At 41.2% G+C, this 13,697-nt stretch overlaps 1 protein-coding gene across 4 annotated transcripts in view; it reads right to left on the bottom strand.

Annotated features, from left to right (window-relative positions):
* IL12RB2 (interleukin 12 receptor subunit beta 2) overlaps positions 1 to 13,697 on the bottom strand; it is an 82,815-nt gene that overhangs the window by 11,894 nt on the left and 57,224 nt on the right. For all 4 annotated transcript variants that reach the window (XM_059137810.1, XM_059137812.1, XM_059137813.1 and 1 more), the window contains 4 exons: positions 9,784 to 9,984; positions 5,006 to 5,104; positions 4,757 to 4,915; positions 60 to 197 (listed from right to left, as the gene is read on the bottom strand). In XM_059137810.1, coding sequence (XP_058993793.1) covers positions 60 to 197; positions 4,757 to 4,915; positions 5,006 to 5,104; positions 9,784 to 9,984 — 597 coding nt within the window. The remainder of the gene's footprint in view (positions 1 to 59; positions 198 to 4,756; positions 4,916 to 5,005; positions 5,105 to 9,783; positions 9,985 to 13,697) is intronic.

Below are 13,697 nucleotides of genomic sequence, written 5' to 3'. Positions count from 1 at the left end.
GAGTGTATGCCCACGTAGGGTTCCAGGGTGGACACACCATCTTTGAAGTTATTTCTTACCTTGCAGACAAAACTCCCTCTCGTTTCCTGGGGGGCTTTCCCCAGCGGCTGTCAGAGCTGTCATCCACAGGACATATGTCACTCTGGGCTGCAGGTTGTCTATTGAATGTGAATTGGGGGGTACCCTGTAGGGAATTTCTGAAAGAAGGATAAAGATAAAAGAAGAAAGACACGTATTAAAGGAAATATTTGAATGTGAGCTTTTACTTATTTTTATTGTTGTTGTTAATGCTTTATTTAATTTGAAAGAGAAAAGCACATTGCTGTTTTACAAGTACTAATTCATTAGTACTTAATACTTTGATAGGCCCTAGACACTGTCATTTGTGGCGGTCCTACTTCACAGCATACCAAAATAATTAAATATATTTTCTGTGATAAAATCTTTTGAAAGAACTTTTATCACTCTGCCTTTTTTTTTTTTTTTAAAGATTTTATTTGAAAGACTGAGCTTGTGCATGCTCAAAAGCAAGAGCCGGAAGCGGCAGAGGGAGAGGGAGAAGCACACTCGTCTCTAAGCACGGAGGCCCAGGCAGGATTCTGTCCCCGAGGATCATGACGTGAGCCAAAAACAGACACTTAACTGACTGAGCCATCCAGGCGCCCCTATCATTCTTCTTCTGAAATTATTTAGCTGTAGTAACTCCTTTTATTTCCCATGACTATAATGTTTCCAACGTTTTTAGATATTTTTGAAAATTTGGGGGGAGGAAATTAAATACACAAATTGTTTTCAATAGAATTTTTAAGCAAGCTAAGTTTGGCAGTTAATAGACAGTTAAGTAACATTAATTTTTGTTTTCTGCTTTTTTTGGTAGATCCTGGATACTGGTCTTAATGGGTTTAATATAATGATCTGCTTTAATTTGACATAAAACCTAAAAGTGGGAGCAATGGTACTTAAATTAGATTTACTTGGTGGTTTAAGCCTAGATTATTGGTCCCTTTTGATCTCAACACTCCTACAGAGTCTCAGCAAGGAAGATGTTGTGTTTTTTGGGCAATGCACGGATGTTGTTTTTCTCCTCCTGTAGTACACAGGCAATCTTCTCCAGTGATCTGCCGGGTGTGGGTTTTAGAGTGGCTTCTCAAAAGCTGGGGATACGGGAGCAGGGTGACTAAAAGATCAAGGGCAGAACTTTGGCAGGGGTAGCCTCCTGGCTCATTCAGCAGATGCGTCTGTGCTGGTGATCAAAGTGGAAACTAGAACCCAGCACTTTGAGCCTCAACATCAGTTACCAGCTCACAAACCCCAGGGCAGGTCAGACAACACTCCTGTTTGCTAAATTTATTTCAACAGTCACAAATATTTATTGAACTTGTGCTCTTGACAAGTCACCACGTATACAAAGGCACAGAATCTTCCTCAAAGTGTTCACCATCTAGTGGGGAAAACAGACCTCTTGTATTCCCACACCCGTGTTTACTATGGGTAACCAGCAAGAAGGAGTCCTATAATATCATGGTCACTTCATCCAAAGGGGGTGAGGCCTGAGCAGATCACGTAACAGCTGTGACTATCAGAGCACTCTCTATATTCAACATCCTGTTGAGAAAAAAGTACCATGTGGAAAATTGCAAGCCAACTCTAACCTGATGAAATTGTTTGCACAGACTTAACCAGTCTGATTGAACTCAAAAAATCTTTCCTTATTCCTAAGGCAGGGGATTAAAAAATTAATTTTGGAGAGACCTTCTGCTCATCTTGCCATAGCAAAGCATCAGGGAGCCTCAGAGTCAGCTGTCTAACTGCGTGAAAGCATCTCCAGCTCCGAGAGTGAAATGAGACCTCAGAACAGAAGGGAAGGGATTTGAATGGTTTGCTGGTCAAAGAATGATCAAAGAAGTTTACATGCAAACACACACACACACACACAGACACACACACACGCGCACGTGCGCACGCCCACATATATTTGAAGAACTAAAATTGTAACTCTGTGGAGGGAGCAGTGAGGTGGTTGATGGAGCCAGCAGTTTGGCTAGCAAAAGAATTTGTGTTGAGTAATGGGAGAAAGAAGTCATGCCAGAAATACTGGTTCTGCTGCCTGGTCCAGACTGTGATCTCCGGCAGCGATAAAGAGGGGCATTCAATCCATAGGGGTCTGAAATTTTAGGCTCCAGTCGTGAAACGAGGAGGCACCAGTTTAGGGAAGATGGGATAGTTACCAATCTTTTGAAAGGCTGCAGGTAGGAAGGTCAAGTACTACCAGACAAAACTTAGCTGCAGTTACTGGAAACTAGTTCTAACCTGACAGTCTCCACTGGTTTAACAAGTGTGGGGCAGTATTCACTCATGTGTCAGTCAACAAATACTGTTTTTACGTACACCTCCTGTATGCCTGACAGTATGGTAGGTACAGGGAGACAATGATGAGCAAACCGCCAGGGCTTCTTCCTTCAAGATGCTTTGAAACTGTTGACAAAAACAGCCAGGAAGTAACAATGCACAATGTGTACACCGGTAGAGACATGCGTTCTTGGAACCCACGGCAGTGTTGGCATGTATCCAGTGGAGCGGCTGTGCGCCAGAATCCCCTGAGCGAGATACTAACACTGTGCAGCTGCACCCCTCCTTTCTGCTCAAGCTGACTATGTACTCCTACTGCACTCCCCAGGCTCCCTTTGTGCTGCTGCCTGGGGCGGGTAGCACCCAACGACAGAGGACAGGGCTCCTTCTTCCTTGGTGCTCCATCTTCCTCTTCCGTTTGTGATGTCTCTTGGACATCTTTTTCCCATGTCCTCACTTGCTGCCCTCTACCACTATCCGGAAACTGTACTTGTGGGTCTGCCAATGATTGCTGGTTACCAAATAGAGTAGGGAGCTGTCAGTCCTTAATTCTAGCGGTTACATCACTTTTGTGGACCTCTCCATCTCCCTCCGTAGACCCAGAGCTCTTGGAAGACACGGCACAGGTCTGATTCATCACCAAGTGCTTACCGAGCAAAAGGAAAACTTATTTTAAACCGGTGTGAAGTAGAATTTTGAATCTCTACCTCCTTTCAACTTATTTTAAAATGCCCTTACATAGGGGGTGCCTGACTGGCTCAGTCCCTAGAGTGTGCCACGCTTGATCTTGGGGTCTCGAGTTGGGTGTTCAAATTACTAAATAAATAAATAAATAAATAAAACTTCAAATGCCCTCACATAGACTTTAGATTCATCAGATTTGTGATAGAATAAGGTAGAGATTTTCTTCAACATGTCTAAGAGTAGCTTTAAGAACCAATTGACTGTGTTGATTGTTAATAGGCATTGTGGTCTTAATTCTGCTAAAATGACAGTTGGGGGTGGGAGGAATTCTCCACATTTCAAGTGGAGAATTCCAAATGGCCCACAAAGAGGTCAATGAAGTCACCAGGTTCTGGGGTGCATTTCTGGACTGACTTATCCATATAGGCCCAGTAGGAAGCAGCTTTGTTCAGTGATAGGTTCTATTTATCAATGGTGGATTAGTTAAGTGACCGCTTGCAAGGCCTTAAAATAGAATTATATAGAGCTTTTGTTAAAAAAGAGTGATGCAAATCCATACATACTGATGTGGACTGATATATTATTGAGAGGTAAAAAGCAAGGTATAGATCAGAATATACATGATGATCCCAAATATATGCTTTAATGTGCATTAAGGGTTTTTTTTCTGGAAGAACATGTGAAACACTGCTATAGCCTAAGAGTGGAGGAAGAGATAATTTCCATTGTATAGCTTTCTCAACTATTTGAATGCTTTTACCATGTGCAAGCGTTATTTATATAATAAAAATAAACTAGGATTAAGTGCTAGCATTAACTAGCACTGTTAATGCTAGTTTATTTTTATTATATAAATCAATATTGAAAATCAATATTGAAAAATCAATATTGATGATCTGCTAAGGTCAAGAGAAAGGACCATCCTGTCCAATCTCCCAGGTAAAAGTCCCTCTTGCAGACAGCTCTCTGGAGCCCACATCTCAGAGTGGATTTGCTGCATTCTTCCTGGACCTAACAGTTCTCACGAAGGAATAAAAATATTGCTTCTTTATGATAAATGCTCCTGAAAGAAAGCCAGCTTGCTTATGAAATAAAAAGAAGGTCAAGCCAGGAAGAAAAAAAAAAAAAAAAAAAAACCACGACTCTGAATAAATCAAAGATTAGAACATCAAATCTGGCAAGGAACTTGGAGCTGCTACATAAATGAGAGATGAAATCATCTGAGATAATGTCCCAGCCAGAATTTAATTGCTTTCGTTTTAGAGTTACAGAATAATTACAGGTCAAAAGAAGTTACTTACCCTGTATTGTATTTTACCTATTTTAAGGAGAAAATAATATGCTATGATAGTATTTGCAAATGTGAGGATTCAAAATTTCTCCCAACTCATCCCTTGCAAACCTCAAGGGTCTGCATAATAGTATTCAAGTGCTGTTACTGCTTTCTGAAATGCCGTCTCGCTATATGAGCCATTCCTAAGAGGCTAGTCCATCCCCTTCACTTCTACTTGCTGGGCACTAACATAGTCAGTCACTCTGTGCGTGTGTGTGTGTGTGTTTATATCTTTTATTTTTCTTCATTCAATTAATTTCATGGATATTTAGTAAGCACCTACTATGTGCCACTCACAGCGCTAGTACCTGTCAGAATGCATATGCGTGATGTTACATGTCCCTGACACCTAAATGGGAAAGACACACTGCATTTGTCTCTCCCACATACCGCATACTTGAGGCTGGGAATTGGAGTCCTGTTCCTTCCAGTATATCCTGTAATGGAGGAGGCAGCCCATTTGCTCCTGGGCTGGAATTTCGTTCCACGAAATTACCATACTCCCCTTTTCCTCTGAGATGGCATTAATGTGGGGGCCACTCCGTGGTGCTGCAAAGTAGAACACAGGCGGCTTTTGTCACCCTCCAAATCCAAACTGTTGAACAAAAGCAAAATTTGGCAAAAGGTCCCAAGACTCACGTTTGTGCTTCGAGTTACCCCGGATGGAGGTGCACCCTCTCTGGTCCCCAGATATCGCACACACGCTGATTTCATAACAGTTGTAGGGTTTTATGTTCTCTGTGGGGAAAAGGGAGTTCTTATAACAGGTTTGGCATCATATGTAAGTCACTGAAGGGAGACATTTAAGTATGTGATATGGATGCATTCAAGGCATCCATTTTGCTCTCCTTCATTTGAAGATAGTTCAAGGACAGTCTGGGCTGAGGGTGAAGGGATGGCCTAAGTCACAAAATCTCAGCACCCTGTTTGCCATGTCAATGGCTTCAGGAAGCCACTGCTCCCATCACCAAGACCAAGTTCACCTCATGGTGAACAGACAGGCCAACCTGAAGTGTCTTTTCAGGGTCATCACAATCAAGGAGACAAAAGCTATTCCACTTCCAACAAAGATCTAAATATAACCACACAGACTGCTTTTGAAACAGAAGTCACTTTCTCATTCTCTCTCTTTTTTAAGATTTTATTCATTTATTTGACAGAGATCAGAAGTAAACAGAGAGGCAGGCAGAGAGAGGGAGGGGGTAGCAGGATCCCTGCTGAGCAGAGAGCCTGATGTGGGGTTCATTCCAGGACCCTGGCATCATGACCCGAGCCGAAGGCAGAGGCTTTAACCCACTGAGCCACCCAGGCACCTTAGAAGTCACTTTCAAGAAAAAGAAAAAGAAAGAAGAACCATGGACTTCTACAAACCAATCGTTTGCTATTTATAGAGAAGTGCGGCTTGTGTTTTCCAGCACAGAACCTGGACAGGCCTTCTCACTCCAGGGATGCTTATGGAGATCTGCCCCATGTGGCTGGGACACACTGGGACAGCTCAGGGCAATGCAGCCTCTCCTGCTGCCCTCTTCCCCTGAGCTCCCCTCAGTTCCAGTCAGATTTCACTTGCTTCACAGCCTGGAGATTAGCAGGATACCTAGGAATGGTAATGCTAATTCCTCGCTTTTAAAATGCCAAACTTTGCAATTTTCTGTCGGTCATGAAGTTGGCTGGCAAGTTGCTCTTTCCTGTCAAAACTCCTTATTTCCATGAATTTCAGATTCTACTTCTTGTAAAGAAAAGGCTCTTTTTGGGGCACCTGGGTAGCTCAGTCCTTATGCGGTTCTGTGTCTGCCTTTGGCTTGGGTCTTGATCCCAAGGTCCTGGCTCCCTGCTCAGCCAGAAGCCTGCTTCTCCCTCTCCAGCTTCCCCTGCTTGTGTTCCCTCTTTTGCTGTATCTCTCTCTGTCAAATAAATAAATAAAATTCTTTAAAAGGAAAAGAAAAGGCCTTTTTCACAGATACTGTGCGTAACATAGCTTTAAATTCCCAAGGAAATTTAATGGGAAATGAGAGAGAATCCTTACTAGACAACAATAGGGTCACATGGTCAGAGTAATCACTCTCTCCCACAGTGTTTAACGTCCTGCCATGAACAGATCTGGTCCCCTCCACTGACAATTGATTAGGGTGTAACATTTTATTTTTGAGGAAGAGGAATTTTATGTCACAAGATAATTTACTAAATAATGTGTGTTTTATATGAAAATCCATTGTCCCTTAACTACCCCAGCAAGTATCACTTAAAGCTCAGATGGCAACAATACTGTCAGAAGAGACCACAAGGAGATCCAAACTCATGCCATGGTGAGTTCCCATTTATATTCATGAACCAAGTGATACGGAGAGAAGGACACAGTCTGTTTAGTTTAGTCATCCAAAGATTCTGCACCATGGCAGGCAGACCCAGAAGCCAAAAGGCAACTTGGAACATGGAATCATATTTCATTTGGGAGAGGGGTTGGGCCTGGCTGCTGTCTCTGCTGTCTCTAACCAGCCGACCAGCCACCGTGTCATATGCAGGTGTGGGAATTCCAGAGGAGCTCATTAAGCAATTAGTATCATTGCATTTTGCCATGCAAAACGTGAGTTCAGGGCAGAGGCCTTGAGACTGCTGCACCAGAAGCTGTGGGTTTCTTGTGAACAGCCTACACTTAGTGGAGGAGGGAAGAAAGTGTGGCTCTATAACTTAGCTGATATTTCCCTTTGCATGAAGAAAAGAGTCCTAAAAAGCTTGTTCCCTGGTTTGGACTTTAGGGATTCCTGTTTTATTGGCTAGTTCTTACACAAACATGCCCTAATCATTAGCCTTCAGAGGTTCACCTCAGAAAGTCCTTAGCTTTGCTGTCTAGTGTACAACATCCACATTCCTGAGATTTTTCTTTCTTTCTACACACTGGCCCCAACTTCCAGGCTCATTTCCCACTACTCCTGTGCCTACATATATACCTCCCATCCTTGGGCAAAGGCTCTGACTCCATATTTATAAACTACCTCTTTGGTGGATTTTTTTGTCAAAAGCTATTTTCATCTATTAAGTATGGGAGAGGACAAACATTAAATGATCAATAACGAGGAGTCATCACTGAGGAAATAGAGTGGGAGCATGCAGAAGCCCAGGCATCAGGGAAGGCATTTCTAGACACCTACGGATTCTGACATATTTGTAAAAGGAGTAGCTCTGTATGGTTAGAATCATTTTTACTCACAAAAGACAGTACTGACGGTCTCTAGCTTACAACCAACCTACAGCCCAAGAGCTAGACTGTGTTCTGGCCTCCAGAATATACTCCAAAACACCAGTGCTGCCCTGGCAGCTGGGAAAAGGCTGGTGAGGATCCTAATGGCAAGGAGTCACCTTACTGACTGGAGAGTGCCATACTGAATTCATAAGTATGAATTGCTTAACTTTTTTAAGTGTTTATTTCCAGAATGTAACATCAACACTAATAGCTAAGCAAGTGTTTTCAAGCAGGGGAACAACTTTAATTAACAAAGTTATTTTACCCAGTATTATACCGATTTCATTCAAATGAGTATTTCTAAAGTGCTTAAAAATCTTTTAGTTCCCTAAATACACAAAACATTCTCTCTTATCATCTCTTTTAATGGTATTTGAGTCTTATTACAGAAATTCTAAAAGTAAGAAACTATAGGGGCCACAGGGTCTAAACTATCCCAAAGAGGTCAATCCTAATATAGTTTAAAATAAGCGTTTACAATTTTATAGCAGTTTGGAATTCAGTAAATGCCTTTTCTATCCACTGTTTGATTTGATCTGATAGGCGTAACAGCGCTAAAGGGAAGTTGCTTCTACTGCAACAGTTCTAGGGACAGGGAACACATCGCCCTGAGGGCCAACTGATTGTCCTCTTAGAGGCTCTCACATGTAAGGCAATTTCTTTCTCAAAACTGAGCTGATATCTGGTTTATAATGTCTATGTAGAGGACTTAGTTTCATTCTCCAGAGCAACAAAGGACACATAGTCTTTCCCACATATACATCAAAGCCAGCAATAGCCATCAAACTGCCCACCCACATCTAGAATTCTTTTCTATGGGATGAATGGTTCCCACATTATTACTACTACTATTACTAGTATTATTACTATAAAGTAGGCTGTATACCCAGCATGGAGCCCGGTGCGGGGCTTGAACTCATAACCCTGAGGGCAAGACCTGAGCTGAGATGAGAGATGCTTAACCAACTGAGTCACTTAGGTGCCCCAAATGGTTTCCATATTAAAAGTTCCAGACCCCCAATAACTTGTTCATCTTCTTCTGATATTCTTTGGGTTATCTAGACAACACCATCTTTAGGTGTAGTGATTATAACTAAACACAACCCACTAGAAGTCTGAACAGCTAACCTGTACAAGAGGCTCACGGTTAAGGACTAGCTCACATATTGTTTGGTAGTGTGGTCTGTTTATTCCATTTGTCTTGTCTCCATAGGTAGGGCGTGTGTATCCCCTTGGGGAGATGTAATGATGGCCATGGTGTAATAAAAATATTGTAGAGTTTAGAGTTTGAAAACCTATGAAAATCTTAGCCCTGTCACGTATTACAGTAACAGTGACAGCTAAATTATTGAGTACTTAAAATGTGTGAGGCATTGTTCCCAATGTTTTCTCTCCATTAATTCAATCAGTCCTCACAATAACCCAATGAGGTAGGTATTATTATTTTCCTCATTTGACAGTAAGGAAACTGAGGCAGAGAAACATTAAGTAATTTGCCCTAGGTCACACAACCTAGTAAGTGACAGAGCCAGGGCTTAAACCCAGATAGTCTAGCTGCAGAAACAGCACTTTTTAATACACTGAGTTTATTCCTAAAAGTGACATTGACAAAGTTCTGTCTGATCATTTTAGTATCTTTTTGGGTGCTTTCTACCACTTGATAGAAACCACTGACAGATTTGGATTTGAGGACTGAGGTGCTAACTATTATATAGATAAATCTGGATTTATTATCACACACATAACATACAACAGAATTGGGAATGAAAGATCTCCTGGTTTCCTCATCTGTACAAAGGGCAGAGTTAAACACTTGCTGCGCATGATTGTTCTGAGAATTACGTAAACTCCCACGTGGAAGGTGCCTGTCACACTGACGGGTTACTACCTAGCTCTCAGCCATGCTTGTGTGCGTCAATGAAGCATTTGTCTTATATGGCTCTGTGCCAGGCATATGAACTATCCATAAATACTAGAGGCTTTGGTCAATCAGCTGGTCTTCTACGGCTGCAGTGCTGTGTTTTAAGGTAGTGTCCTAAAGGACTCAAGGTCATCACTGTTCCTCTCATGCAACTGCCTGTAATTGAGGAAGGTTCTGGGTTCCCATCTGCACTTTCTTTAAAAAAAAAAGGGAGGGGGTGCTTAATAGCTTTCGAAGAGGAGGTGAACAACTAAATACCTGAAATCAGAGCCGACACGTTGAGTGGGGTACACCGCAGCCAGTTTAGAGGGGGCTGTGTGCCCCACCTGGGATGGGGCTCCCTCCATTCCACCACATACTCCTGGACAGCAGGTGCAGCTTTCCCAGGAGGCTCCCACATCACCATAATGTTGTCCACACCTTTCGAATCTGCAGAGACCTGGCGAGGAGCCAGCAACCCTTTGGGGGAAAAAGGGGGAAGCACAAAAACAAAATCACAGGTGGATAAAGATATAAAAAACAATTCATCCAGCAAAGTGTTAGGGAAAACCAATTTCTTGTTAAGAACTTCATATTTGGGGCACCTGGGTGGCTCAGTGGGTTAAGTCTCTGCCTCCAGCTCAGGTCTTGATCTCAGGGTCCTGGGATCAAGCCCTGCATCGAGCTCTCTACTCAGCAGGGAGCCTGCTTCCCCCTACCCCTCTCTCTGCCTGCCTCTCTGCCTACTTGTGATCTCTGTCAAATAAATAGATAAAATCTTAAAAAAAAAACCAAAACCTTCAGATTTGTTTTTATTAGTGCAAGGACCCTGTGCAGGGTTATTGGTAGAATTATTTTCCCTTCATCTTCCACTTCTGTGTCCCCAGAGGTAACTGCTGTAGTGATATATGCATACTTCTAAGCTACCTCCCAGATGTTTATTTAGATATCTATGTATCCTTGAAAGTTAGTGTGACTTTGTGCTTGTGTTCTGTATTTTCATGAAACGTGCTGGGAGTAAATTTAATGCTTTTTCTTACTTTTTTCCTTCCCACTCAATATTATATTTCTGGAGTATGTCCATTCTGCTGCTATATGTAAATACAGCTCATTCCTTCCAAGTGACGATCAGGAGGTTCCTTCCAACACTCAGCTTACACAAACAAGGATGCAATGAACATTCTTTGGCATGTCCTCATGTGAGCCTATGCAAGAGTGTCTCTGGATATATCTGCACAGAGTTGCTCAATTATAGAGTAAATCCACACATTATTTCATTAAACACAGCAAGTGATCTTTAATATAGCCAGTCAATTGACACTGCAATAAAAAAGGCATGAAGATTATTTCCCCACCAACAGTGGTTATTCTCCGACTTTCAAGTTTCTACCAATCTGGTACATGCAAGGGGGCATTTTACTGTGGTTTATTTTGTTTTTCTGAATTTTTATAATAAATATGTTTTCCAATTTCTTATGAAGCTGAGCTTCTCTTTATGCATGACTAGCGATCTGACTTCCCCCTCTGTAAACTCCCTGCTTATATACTTCACTCGTGTTTTTTGTTGAGTTTCCTGTCTTTTCTCTGATTTACAGCAATAGGTTTTATGTTCTAGATATCATTTGTTAGTTTCCAACACTAGAAATATACTCCAGTCTTTCAACTCTCTGATAACTTTATGATATGTTTGTTGCACATAAGTATTTACTTTATTTATTTTGATATAGGTGAATTTATCTGGCTTGTACATTTTGAGTCTTATTTACAAATTTCTTCCAACCTGGGATCATGAAGATACTGACCTACATTTTCTCTTATTGGCTTTTGGTTTTACCTTCCCCATTTAAGTTTTTAATCCAAATCTAGCTAAAAGGCTTTTTTTTTTTTTAAAAAAAAAAGGGAATAGATTTTATTATATTTTTCCATACTGTGAGTCAATATTTCCAAATGTGATGCCATCCCTTATATATACCAAGTTCCATACATTCATAGGTTTGTGTCTGCAGTCAACTTCTTTCCCAGAACACACTGTTCACATTACTAGGCATTGTGATGTCTGATTATCTTGTTGATAAAGTCCTTCCCTCATTTTGCCCTTCATTTTTCAAAATGGTCCTGGATAATTATGACACTTTCTTCTTCCTTTTAGCCTTTAGAATTAGTGTATCAGAGTCCTCAGAAATTTCAGCTTGTACTTTTTATTGGAATTAAGTTAAATTGTTCCATTTGTAAATATGCTGCTTCATTGAAATTATTCAGCTCCTCTTCATAAGCCCCAGTTCCTCCTTAATGGAGTAAGGCTTTTATGCATTCTTTGTTACAGGCTAATTCCTAGACACTTTATACTCTGACTTTGCTCTTTAAAATGGCATCATATCTTCTACCATTTATTCTACCATTAATTTGTGTGTATTATTCTTATTTCTGGCAAGCCTGCTAAAATTTCTAATTAGTTTTAGTAATTTGTCCACTGCCCTTGTTGAATTTTCCACATAGTAATCTTATTAGCTCCACATGTGAAATATCTTCTCCTTCCAATCTTCAAATTAAATCTCTTACTATTTTGTTTTTATCTTGTTAAAAATTTTAAAGAGAATGTGCCTACCTACCTTCATAAGGTGATACTTGCTGTAGATTTTTGGTAGAAAGTCTTTAAAAAACTAAAAAAATTTCTTTTTCTTCATAGTTTTCAAATAGGTTTATTTTTATAAAATACTTCTTATTTACTAAAAATTTTTTTCACCAAATACTTTTCACATCTGTTAAAAACATATCCCTTTTCTCTTTTTTTTTTTATTATTGTGATGAGTTACACTAATACCTTTTTCTGATGTTGATCCATTTTTGTATTCTTGGGGTCAAACCTCTTGATCATTCTGCACTAGTTTCCCTCTCTCCACCCTCCCTTCCCCCTGCTTTTTTTTTTTTTCTTTTGGGCAGAGACTTTTCAAAAGCAGATTTTATGTTTTAGAGAAGTGATAAGTTCGCAGCAGCGTTTTCCACATACTCCCTAACCCCACATGGGGACAACCTGTCCCGCTGCCAATGTCCCATACCAGCATGGCACCCCAGTGTGGCATTGGCCACCAAAAGATTTTTTTTATAAATATTTTCAAGTACTTTTCCCCTTCATTTAGTTTTTCTGTTACTGGGACTCTTTTTAAGTAGTTGTTGTAACTTCTATTCTTTCCATGTTTTCACTTTTCCCATGTTTTGACTTCTTTCCCACTTTGGATGGCCACTGGAAGATTCTCTCACCCAATCTTCTGCTCATTCATTCAGTCTTCAGATGAGTCCTTTCTGCTATCCAACCTATTGGCTGTGTTCTTGATTTCAAAACTAACTTTCCATATTGAATCTCTTTATTTGGGGCTTCTTCATAACCACTTATTTCTGACAGAGCCATGCTTCTAGCATCCTCTCTAATCTAAGGATACTTGTTATACTTATTCAAACCCTCATTCCTTCTGTTGCATTAGTGAGATTTCCTATGGCACAGGTTGCCCTTCCCAGAATGTGGGTCTCTCAGATTTCTCCTAATTTTCTACTTTGGGATCTTGTGTTATTTTCTTGGATTGCTCAGCAGCCTTGGCCTTTATCTTTCTGCAGGGGGAAAGTGAAAGATTTCCCTTAGTTTGTGCTTCTCCAGGCAAGTTTAGGTGGGTAGCAGGAGCTGTTGAGGTTGAAAAACTCCAGGCCAGAAAGCCTACAGTGATGCAGCCTAAGCTCTACCTGTATCCAGGTTCCCCCAAGGTCTACCTGGTACGTCCAGAACCTACCCAAGCTGCCATGGCTGTAGCTGCTCTTCACGGGGATTCAAGGCTCTTACTATCTTGTAATTGCCAGGCACATGGGGGTGGATGGCAGGAGAAATCTCAAGAGCCAGCCAGTTCACAGGTACTCTGCTTTCAGTAGTCTTCCACAGTTAGGTGTTGGGGCTTCCTTGAAGTTTCTTTGTTTTGCTCTCTAGACTTCCCTGCTCCATAGTAGAGATGTCCAAGCAATGATCTTATCAGGGCAATGTGAGCTAGAAGGAGGAGGAAAACCAGAAAGTGCTACCTCACTGCTCCCCCTTATCACTATTCCCCACTGCACTCAGCCATCTATCCTGTCCCTCCTGTCCTTCTCACCTCCTCAGAAATGTGCTTGGTGGTGAGAACCTATAACCCGTGCACTGGCTGTTTTGCAAGGAA

Source organism: Mustela lutreola, chromosome 10 (genome assembly GCF_030435805.1).
Source record: "Mustela lutreola isolate mMusLut2 chromosome 10, mMusLut2.pri, whole genome shotgun sequence".
Lineage (NCBI taxonomy): Eukaryota > Metazoa > Chordata > Mammalia > Carnivora > Mustelidae > Mustela > Mustela lutreola.
Note: the sequence above shows the minus strand (reverse complement) of the source record. Positions and strands in the feature narration are given on the sequence as shown.